Genomic DNA, 11,621 nt, shown 5'->3' with positions numbered 1-11,621 from the left:
TAAAATCCTCTGGTTGACAGACTGTGCAAAATTTGCTTTACGTTGATACTTTTTCCATCTTCTCATATGCTCTGCTTCCCATTTCAAGAGTTACTTAATCTTCTTCCTTTTTCAAATCCAACTCACAGTAAGTCGCTCTGGATAAGAGTGTAAGCCGAATACCTAATATTATAAAATTTTTATATAAAATGCTATAGTAGCAGAAAGTTGAGTCAAGGCCAGCTAGACTGGGAGATACAGATAAGTTTTAAACACCCAAGATGTGGTATGGGTAACATGAAGCCCACAGCAAATAAGCATTGTATTTACTCTCTTCAAGAAAAACTTTTTTGGAGGGGCCCTTTTTACAGAGTGGGCTGTGCCACCTCCTGTGTTTGCATACAGAGTAACCACCCACGTATGCAGTGAGTACCTCCCCCTATTTTTTGTGGAAGCACACGGTTGCTCGTCATGGAGTCCATGCGTGCATGTAGTCAGAGCAGTTTCATGTTTTCCACAAAGATGCCCGATTACGCCTTCAATGGCTGAAATTCATCTGCATTATATTAACTTGAACATGAACTACTGTAAAGTATTGATGGAGCGGGTGTCACATGCGCGAGGTTCCCCTAGTGTGGCACCTTGGACAGCGCTCAAGACGTGATTGCTGTTTAGTAGCTGCCACTCCGACGCGGTTTGCGATTGGCGGATTTTCTCGGGACGATAATACACATACCAATCCCCGGCCGACTGCCCGCGTGTGCAGCGTCCACGAGGCGACAGTGGGCGGCGCTCGAGGCGTTGTAGTATCCAACAAGCTGTCAGCTGGAAACAAGAGCACCAATTCTCGAAAATACTACGCAAATACTATAGGGAAACTAACCGGAGCGCTTCCTCGCTACGTCGAATGTGTTCCGTAGTGTAGTCAACAGTGAGTAAGGATTCTGACTGTCTTTTTGCTTGTCCCTTTTCCGTGCTTTTTATTTTTTTTCGCCGGGCTGGTCGTTGATATTCTGATCGATGCACAGTGTGTAAGCTTCTGTCATTAGGCTACTCTCTGAAGTAGATTGTGGAAGAGAGACCTGCAAAGAGACTCTGTGTTTTGAAATTGGGAAATCATCTGGTTTTGCAAGGAAGTTCATAGAAGATTTGCAGTTTGAAGCGTCTTTTTGTGTATATCACGACTGCCGGGATTTGTGGCTGCCAGTCCAAGTTGCACGGCGGAGGTTCACAAAACCTTGGGAGTCCTTACTTGATCTTACCGGTGCAAAATTGACTGCATTTTTGCATTGCATTGTATTTTTATTGAATTTCAGCTTAATGAATTGCATCCTCTAGTACTTTATATTTACAAAGTCAGTCGGAATGGTGGTAATTATGGCTGAAGACGGGGAAGAGGATTAACGCGAGGATTAGATGCTGTGTCCACTACTACTTGTGCTAATTTGCGGTTTATGCCCGTGTTTTGTGTCGTTTGTGTGGATTGATCGCATCTGCTTTACGCGCTACTGATCGTTTCCGCGCGATGACACGAGTAGGGCGTTTGTCAGTAGTAGCGGTTAAATACATGTTAGATAGCCTAATTATCAGTGGGAGAAGAACTGGCAGCATGCTTTTGAATGTACCAAAGTCACGGAATAAGAACATAATTTAATAATAGTGGCGCTGTGTGGCATTTGTCCGTGAAACGCTATGTACCAAATTTGTAGATGTATTTAGAGTAAATAAGGCTAGCCAACGGAATGATTAGTAGTGTGCACGCGAGCACTCATAGAGAACTGAACGGACAGTATTCCGGAGCTTGTGCGCGTCTGGTTTGATGCGAATATAGAAATCTACTGGCATATATGTATATAGCCCATGTAGGTCGGTTATAGAACGCGCATTCTGTAGGTACTGGAAGCGGTGGTGAAGTTGCAGCTGGTTATAAGAGAGCGACTGTAAAACACAGCATGGCTGACCGGACTGCCCCACGCTGCCAGCTCAGGCTGGAGTGGATCTACGGATACAGGGGACATCAGTGCCGCAACAACCTGTACTACACGGCGAGCAAGGAGGTGGTGTACTTCGTGGCTGGCGTCGGCGTGGTTTTCAACACCCGGGACCACACTCAGAGGTTCTACCTTGGACACAATGACGACATTATCAGGTAAGACGCTCTAAACTTCACACATTTAATATACTCTATACACTCCATACTCTGTATATTACTTTGAGCTGAAACAGTTTTGCAATCCATGAACTGGAAGAACCGACGCTATCTCAGTCCCTGTTTGATCAATATCTAAATCAACAGGTAGCCTTACCTTACCATGTCATAGGGAGAAACTGAATAAAATAAAATCTCCGAGATAAATATGAAAATGAATGATTTCACCAAGGCACATGCGCAAAAAGCTGGCACTTCAAATGATATTTGGGAAACACAGCTAAACATTTAGGCTGTGCTTGCCTAGTTCTAGATGTACAACGAGCCATCCCAGAGTAGCAAGGAGCTTTCATTGGTTCTGCGTAGGCTACTTTATTTCCCATTAAAACAGAATATTGACCTGATTTGAAAAACTCACTTATGAGACATTTTATGTCCAAGTCTGAGAGGAGCAGTGGCATTTTCAGGCTGGTAGGACTGCAGATCGTTTTTATGATTTGATGACTAAAAGCAGCATTGCATTATTTGGCCAGTGTAGGTTTTCCTTGGAGGTCTTCTAACCCTGAAAAAAATCAGATGAGGTACAGGTTACTGTGGATTGGTTAGAGGCCTGGTGATATAGGGGTGTAGGTGCTGGGAACTGATTGTGCTGAATTGTACTGTCCCTCAACCAAGCAGTTCCAGTCCCAGTCTGCTGATCGTAGCCCATGGAAACGGTAAGACTGCATCTGAAGTGGTGAAGATATAGCCTGTTTTTTGTCACGTTATTCAAACAGTGGGAAAGCAGAGAGGGTAACAGATAGAGATGGGATCACAGAAAGTGTTATGGTGGGGAATCAGGTGGGGGAGGGGGGGTGTCCTGTATGAGTTGACTGTTGGCTGCCGTAGTCTCCCCTTTGATGATATTTTATACTGACTGACTGTTTTGGTCCCTATGAATCCCCACCCTGATCCGACCAGAGTACGATCCCCCCTCCCCTCCTCACCCCCCCCCCCCCCCCCTTGTTGAGTCTGCTTCCTCCCAAGGCATCTTCCCATTTTTTCCGCTTGGGAAGTTTTTCCTAGCCCCCCCTCGGCTTGCTTTGTGGAGGTTTAGGCCAGGGTGTGCTTTGAAGCGTACTGTGACAAACATTGCGTGATATGTGCGTATATTTATGCAAGATATATGTAAATATGGCTGTGATATGAATTATTTATATTTTGTATTTACATAGTATGAAAATGTATTTATACATATGTATCAAAATCAGGTAGATCATCTTTCTGGGTGGTTTTTTAATAAAATAAATAAAATGAATAAAATACACCGTCTTCTCACCACAACTTAAATTCAACTGCTTGGCTGGGTGCCGGCTGATCCGTGCGGTAGCAGAACCGTTCTGCTGAGTCCAAACCCACTGGACGAGCTGGGTATCCTTGGGTAATCGGGTTTAGGAAACGGGCTGTCGGCTTGCGCTCCACCGTTGGGAAATTCGTACGCAGGAGGTGTGGTATTATGTTCAGTGTGCAGTCTTCACCGTGGCAATGCTGGCGCTGTGATTCGCTAATCGGGCACGTAGCTCTAATGCCAGTTGTCGTCTGTAGCCAAGCGTATGGCCAGCTGGTACAAATGGCATTAAAGTATTTAGACCTCCCAGTCTCCTGTACTTATGAGAGAAAATCCGCTCCGGAGTCTATAGCGACCCCTGCAAATGACCTGACTGTGTTTCATGTCAAAAGTCTGACCGGTGTTATGTGGAAGAGTTTGCCACTCTGTATGGTACCAAAATCATATCCTAACATAGCACACCTCCTACCACGAAAGGCAATTAAAAATTTTTTTCATATTGAATTGAAGGTATGGTGTAGGTTCTATTCTACCTGAACTAACTGCTTTCGGGCTTATCTTTATCTGTGGGGAGATTTTTGGGCAACAGACAGAAAGCGCTGAATTAAAAACACTGAGTGAAACGTTTATCCGCAAAGTCAGGGCTCATAAATCTTTCAGCATCTCAGGTTATTTGAGCTCATTTTTCCTCATTCCAGGTTTTGTTTTTTTTTCGGTGGTATTGAAGTGCTCTAAGGTTGAGGGTAATTGGTCCCTGGTGGTAATTGGTGGCGAGAAAGCCACCAGGCAGCGAAGCTAAGTGGCCGTGGTTGAAGAGATGAAAGCGCGTGTGACATTTTAGAACAGCTGCTCCATCACTCTGCTATAACCCCAGTCAGGAGTACACCGCACACTGTCCTCTGAAATCAAACACGTTTTAGCATAGCCACCTGTGCATATAGCCTGAACATGCTTATAATTAAGAAAGGCAGTTATTTTTATTAGGCATGCTGCATTAATCATTAAACGTGTCGCCATGCATGCGGCAGACTTCAGTGCTGATATAAACATAATTATCAACTAATAAGTCGTCCTAACAGCTGTCATAATATTCTCCAGTTCAACTGTTTTTCTGTTTCCGCGAGCAGAGAAATATAAAAATTTGGATACATTTAAAATAAATGTGTTCTTCATTTTTAATAACATTCATTCATATGCAGGCTGAGAGCATTCCCTGCTGTAATGTAAATTTGCTTCATGAAACTGAAGCATGTCGGTCAGTTTGGCGATGCAGTGATTCAGCTCGTTAATGAAATGCCACAGACGTCTGCCTGGGACGCACGTCTCTCACTCTGCTTCATTCCAGTGGACGTTTCTGTGGTCTTGTCAACCTGTGTGCCCTGTGAGTTTGTCCTTAACATGTCACAGCACATCTTCATTGCCTCTCATAAAGTCTGCGTTGAGTCACATCGCTGTAAAGATTGATTCACTCCTGTTAGAGGACTGGAAGGTCGGTGTGAGCAATGCTGTGTGCTGAGGGCCACGAGGACTTGTTCAGTGAGTAGAATATTGTGTATCATCCCTATTGGGTAAAAAGAATGTCATGGAGGGCTAAGCTACATCAGTTAACACACCACTGAAATGTCAGAATGACTTTTGCTGTTTCACTGTTTTGCCATGTCATGTGCATGGTCTGTCTGTACTGAGAAATTGGCAGTGAAGGTATGGGGTCAGTGCTGATGATGTCATTGGTTTGAGGTGATGGGGCCAGAACTCTGATGGTGTCATTGGTTTGAGATGACGGGGTCTGCACTGACGATGTCATTGGTTTGAAGTGATGGGGTCAGAGCTGATGATGTCATTAGTTTAAGATGATGGGGTCAGAGCTGATGATGTCATTGGTTTGAGGTGATGGGGTCAGAGCTGATGATGTCATTGGTTTGAGGTGATGGGGTCAGAGCTGATGATGTCATTGGCTTGAGGTGATGAGGTCAGAGCTTGTGATGTTATTGGTTTGCGGATTTAGCAACAGAATTTGCATGTGCAAAAACGCCAGCAGTCATATGTCAAAGTTAGTTGCAAATTAGCATAATCGTTTTGGAAAATGACCGTGCAAGTGGCTGATCGTGTCCTGCATCTGAAACATGCCTCTTTGACTCAGCTGTGTGCTAGAGCATTGAGGGTGGACGTGTCCCTCAATGTGTACTCTGTACGAACATGTGAGCGTTTGTATCATTAGGTGACAAATGACAATGTATTGACATGTATTGGAAAATCTATTTGGAGTGCTTCCATGTATTCAATATGGTAGCATACTGTTTCAGCATAAAGGGCAGTAGCAGGGTTTGTTTAAGGCTGCCATTCTTCCCCACAGCCCTCCTTAGTCACCCCCCCCTCCCCCAACCCCCCACACAGCTGCCCATAGCCTTGTCTTTAAAATGTCAGGACTTAAGGGAAATAGATCCATGGAGTGTTTTGCCCTTTTATTGTGAGCACATCTCTCCCATTCAGTTACACAACAGGCTCTGAATGTCTGTGGTGTAGGCCTGTGTGTGTATGTGTGTGTGTGTGTGTGTGTGTGTGCGTGTGCGTGTGCATGTGTCCTCGCATTTCTCTGACAGAGGTGATTTCTTGCACCTGTTACCAGCAGTAAGATTAGAAGGGAAAGCCCAATGCCACATCCAAGGGTTAGGGAGCATTTCCATGGAAACAGTGGTGTAGTCATTCTGTCCAAGGGGAATCTCCAAGTTCATCACTGGAGCTCTGTTGATTACCCAGACTGCGTCAGGTTTCTGCCATAGTTTACCCTGAGTGCCCCCAGGTCTATGCTGTAGATTTCCCAGAATGCCCAAAGTCTCCGCTTAAAATTACCCACTTGGCTGCTTTGCTTGTGTCCAGCTCTGTCGGCGTGTATTTAGAAAAACCGCCATGAAATCAGCGTACAGCAAACGGCCTCTCTCCCCAGGCCATGGCAGATGTGAACAGGAAGGAAGTCGTGCATTAGCCTAGTTTGTCTTCCGCCTGCAGGGAAGTTGGTATTTTAAGATTGCGTTAAACGTCGCAGTGGAGACACGTCGCTCCACAGACTGCGCTCTGTGCGTCGGCCATCTTTGTAGTGGAACGCGTTCTTTAGTTCATTCAGATGGAAAAGGAAGATGACATGGTTTTACTCCCCTGACCCTGGAGGCGTTATTCCATGGCTGCGTTTGGGGAAAGAGCATAAAGGGTTTTTTGTGATATTATTTATGAAATACAGTGAAGGTTGGGCGTACGCCAGAAGGCACAACGTTACCTGAGCATGTGGTGTGGAGCAGCTGCTCTGTTCCATAAAATGTGCATGTGTAAATCTTTCTGATGGCAGGTACTGACAGAGTAGAGCTAATAGTGTGTGGCACGGGGACTGTCTGTGACTCATTAATATATCTTTTTGAGATCCAAAAAAATCCTCTTTGTCACCCGACAATGCACTTCCCTGCTGACAGGTGGTGTCACTCACAAATGCAGCTTCAGCAAAGAAATCCTGCCTCCCACTGCCTGTCAATCCTGAACCCGACCCAATCAGAGCGCGAGTGAGGGTCGCTGGCTCAGATCAGCGAGCCATTGGCTGGCTGCATTAAGATGGCAGCCAATCCGTGCCCTGGAGAGCTGTGGGGAGGGAGTGTGGGGCATGTGTGGGGGGGGGGGGGGTGATTTGTTAGTATGTTACACAGCTAATCTGCAAGACTTCTCACCTCGCTTCACACAGTTCAGGGACGCACTGCACAAGTTGATTCGTTTGGCGGAATATGGCAGTGTGATCCATTTGGCGGAATGTGATGGTGTTTATTTGGCGGAACGTGATGGTGTTCCATTTGGCGGAACGTGATGGTGTTCCATTTGGCGGAATGCGGTGGTATGATTCATTTGGCGGAATGTGGTGTGATGCTTCACAGAGCAGCTAATGAGAAGGGAATTCCAGACCTAGTTTAAATATTCTAACCATCATGCCTCTGGCTCTGAGCTAACCCCTCCCTTCACGAAGTGCGTCCGGTTAGTTAGTCTTGACAACTGAGACACGCAAGCCGTGATTTTAACTTTTGCATTTGGTGAGTTTTTCTTTGCCTTCATTTGCCAGCAATACCATGTCAAAAACCATCCATCTCTGTGCTGACGCATTTCAACACTCACTGGAGAATAAGTCATTTGTCCGACCAAGTGGTTTCCAAATTTGTTTTAGCAGTTTGTGTTAATTTTTCTCTCAGACTGTGGGGTTTCAAGTGGCAGCATTAGTGCAGATGCCAAGTTTTAAAGTGTGAAACCTGGCAGGCGGCGCTGTGAGCATTCTGTGCTCTGTGAGAAAATTAGCATATGTCTCTGTGAAATATGAATCTGCCCCTGTGGTAGTCAACACGTTCCGAGGCGTACCGCAGGTTCCTGAAAGCACACATCTTCAGGATTTGTGGGGTTTTATGGGGTTCTGTGCCCTTGACCTGTAGCTGTACTGAGCTGGATTACTGACCCTCCCCCAATGCTGTGATCCTTCCCCATCTCCCAGTCTCAGAGAGACAGAAGGGAAACCCCCTCCCCTGTGTCTTTAATTTAAGGACCGGTAACCGCTGCCCCTTTCTACTAACCACTGCCCCATTACGTTAATCACTGCCCCGTTCCATTGCGTCTTTAAGACCCACTAACCACTTCTCCGTTCTGCTGACCGCTGCTCCTGTACCTAAATATCCACAGCACCAGGCTCTGTGTGACTGTAATGAAGATGTCTGGTTTTCCGAGGAGAATCCTGGTTGTGCTCAGGGCGAAGCCATGGCTTTTTTCTTTTTTTTGTCCTGAGGAGCTGTTTTGACAGTCGAGCTGTCAGGAGTGGGCGTGATGTTTGTTGTGCTTCTCACAATCAGTGGCAGAGGTCTGAGTACGGCTCTCGGGGTAGACTGAAAGCACACAGACTGTTGTGAGGGCTGGTGTGGGTATGTAGCTCTGGCGGACTTATTCACAGTTAAACTGACCTTGGACAGCGTTGGGGGGAGGGGCATCGGGACCGGGGGGGCCATTCAATCAGACCGGGAAGTCTTGGACGTGCAAATTCATTGCTAACTACTGCTAAATTTCTTCCATCAGGCACTCAGGCCAGACATTACATTGCTCTGTCAAGACCACAAACCGGACCTGTATTACTCATTTGAAAACCGGACATTCCGCTCGAAAACATCTGGCAACCCCGGGTCATAGCGATTAGCACTCAGCTGCTAAATTAAGGCTTATGTTTCTCCCTGATAAGCAGGATGCTGACTGTTCCCCAGGAGACTGATCAGTGGTTGTTCGGTAATGGCTTCATGTAGGGATGGCAGTAATTATCGGGTTGTTGTCAGGAAAAGTCGTTCAACTGTAAATGAACGTGCTCAATTCGTCGGAGAGATTCCGCGCGTTTCGACGTTACTGTCTCCGGAGAGAAATGCAAGCTGAAGCGGGACCTGTGATTATTTTAGCGGTAGGAAGGGAGTCAGGATCCCACAGACTGGTGTCATTACAAGTGATTCCTAATTCAGAGCTTGTGGACACCTGTTGGGACACCGTCTGTGGAATACACCAATTTAGCACCGCTGTCTATGTTGAATTATAGTACAATGCATATGCGTACTATCACACACATTAGGGAACCTGATGGTTACTGTAGTTATTCAGGAATATTATTAGAACTATAATATTCTAATATAAAGTATTAGAAATACTGATTTAAGCCAGATGTGGTTTTAAGGTCTCTCAGCATGGTTATAAGGTCTCTTAACGTGGTTATAAGGTCTCTTAACATGGTTATAAGGTCTCTTAACATGGTTAAAGGGTCTCAGACAGAATTTTTGTGTTGCAGCCTCGCTTTGCACCCGGATAAAGTTCAGGTGGCGACGGGCCAGGTGGGGAGGGAGCCGTACATCTGCGTGTGGGACACCTACGGGGTGCAGACCGTGTCCATCCTGAAGGACATGCACACACACGGCGTGGCCTGCCTGGGTTTCGATGGTGACGGACAGGTAAGACTCACCTGAGATTCTCCCAACTTTTTTCCAGCAGTAGAACACATCGCACCTCTCATTAATACACTAACGCACCTGACCTGTCATGAACCTTACATTAATACTCTCATGCACCTCAGCTGTCTTAAACCTTAGTTTAATACACTAACGCACCTCACAGTATTGCATAAATCTTACAGCATTACATTCATTATTTCCGTTTCCCCCCTCTGCAGCGGCTGGTCTCCGTGGGCCTGGATTCTAAAAATACGGTGTGTGTGTGGGACTGGCAGAAGGGCAAGGTCCTCGCTACGGCAACCGGGCACTTGGACAGGGTAGGAATCTGCTCGATACACACGTGCACACATTCGCACACACACGCACACACACACACACACACACACACACACACATACACACACAAATAAATTCCTCTGCTTTGCCAGCTCCTGTGTGACCCCCTGATTTTCTGGCCATTTATGTGACATCCTAATTGGGTGGCTGTGTTTGTGTGACACCACTTTTGATTGGTTGATTGCATTTCAGATCTTTGACATTGCCTGGGATCTATACCAGCAGAACAGGCTGGTGAGCTGTGGGGTGAAGCACATCAAGGTGAGTCCAGGTGTGCTGTAGATCACTGGTGAATCCAGGTGTGATATAAAGCACAGGTGTTCTGTGAATAAATAGAACACATTTTTATTTTATTTTTTTGTTAGAATTCCATGTGAAGTGCATTTATTTGGGTCCATTTCCACCTACATTTCACAGTGGAGTTCATGTACAAATGGTTATTCAGAAGTCTCTTCAGAAAAGTGAAATCTTAATGACAAATCTGAGTGATGTCCACTTATATTATTTAGAGAAGAGCTCAAAGTGCTCGTTTAACGAGAAATTGCAGTTAAAATGAAAGGGCTTTCAGAACATTTTCCCTGGTAATTTACGACCAGTCTGAAGCTGTCAGCGGGTGCTGTGAGGGGTGGACGAGGAACTAATTGCCTTGATCTGAGTTGCATTACATTTGGAAATATTTTGGTTCAGCCTGGTCAATTATTAAAATTCACAATAATAGCTGGCCCATTCTGGCTGCTGTATTTGTAAAGTGCATTGCAATATATTATGTAAATGACTGACACTGAGAGAGGAGTGTTGTGTGGAATTATGCATAATCTTCAGCATTACAGATATATCATGCTCACCACTTAGCCCTGCTGTCGCACCGTAGAGAAGCTAAATTATAGCGCTTTATCACTTTAATGCACTGAAGGATTCCAGATACTGTGAATACATGATGCAATGTGCAGGCTCTAGAAAATTTACGTTGCAGGGAAAGTCCCTACTTTTATTTTTTTGTTATTCCTGATTTTAAACATCTGGCCGTTTTATTTCCTCTCCTTGCGAAACTAATCTTATGTGTGTTGATTTTTTTGTTGTTGTTTGGAATGTGTTTTGCCTGTATGAGAAGTGATTTTATAATGTTATACTGATAGCAATGAAAAGAAAATAAAATAAAAGATTATTAAAATTAAATAATGCCTCCTCTGCAGTTTTGGGCCCTGTGTGGGAACGCTCTGACCCCAAAGAGGGGGGTGTTTGGGAAGGTGGGGGACCTGCAGACTGTCCTCTGCCTGGCCCTGGCGAAGGAGGAGGTGACGTACTCAGGGGCTCTGAACGGGGACATATACGTGTGGAAGGGACTGAGCCTGGTCCGCACACTGCAAGCCGCACACACTGTGAGTATACAGTATGCATGTATGATTATATGTGTGTGATCATGGATATGAAATATTAAAGGCATGTATGATTATATGTGAGTATATCATTATGAATATGAAATATTACAGGCATGTATGATTATTTGTATGTTATTATGGATATGAAATATTAAATACATGCTGATTATATGTGAGTATGTGATTACGGATATGAAATGTTAAATGTGGTTTATGCATGTGCACAGGCAGGGATTTTCAGCATGTACGCGTGTGAGGAGGGTTTCGCCACCGGGGGGCGTGATGGCTGCATACGCCTGTGGGACGGAGAGTTTAAGCCCATCACCAAAATCGACCTGCGGGAGGCGGAGCAGGGCTACAAAGGTGAGCCTGTCTATCATCTGTCCCGAGGACCTCTGTGTGGCCACCAAGCAGGGAAAAGACTGACCGACGGACACACCTCTCTCTCCCTCTCTCTC

General features: G+C 45.4%; 1 protein-coding gene across 2 annotated transcripts in view; it reads left to right on the top strand.

Annotated features, from left to right (window-relative positions):
• Window positions 1-852: 852 nt before the first annotated feature.
• The window catches only part of LOC118219564 (echinoderm microtubule-associated protein-like 6), a 33,895-nt gene continuing 23,126 nt past the window's right edge, over window positions 853-11,621 (top strand). The window contains exons 1-7 of one of the 2 annotated variants that reach the window (XM_035402799.1): window positions 853-910; window positions 1,873-2,128; window positions 9,289-9,448; window positions 9,667-9,765; window positions 9,977-10,045; window positions 10,978-11,163; window positions 11,391-11,526. In XM_035402799.1, coding sequence (XP_035258690.1) covers window positions 1,932-2,128; window positions 9,289-9,448; window positions 9,667-9,765; window positions 9,977-10,045; window positions 10,978-11,163; window positions 11,391-11,526 — 847 coding nt within the window. In that variant the 5' untranslated portion in view covers window positions 853-910; window positions 1,873-1,931. The other variant, XM_035402798.1, reaches the window with a different exon arrangement.

This window comes from Anguilla anguilla, chromosome 2 (assembly GCF_013347855.1).
Source record: "Anguilla anguilla isolate fAngAng1 chromosome 2, fAngAng1.pri, whole genome shotgun sequence".
Taxonomy (NCBI): domain Eukaryota; kingdom Metazoa; phylum Chordata; class Actinopteri; order Anguilliformes; family Anguillidae; genus Anguilla; species Anguilla anguilla.
The sequence above is the reverse complement of the archived record's forward strand: the minus strand, read 5'-3'. Positions and strand labels throughout refer to the sequence as shown.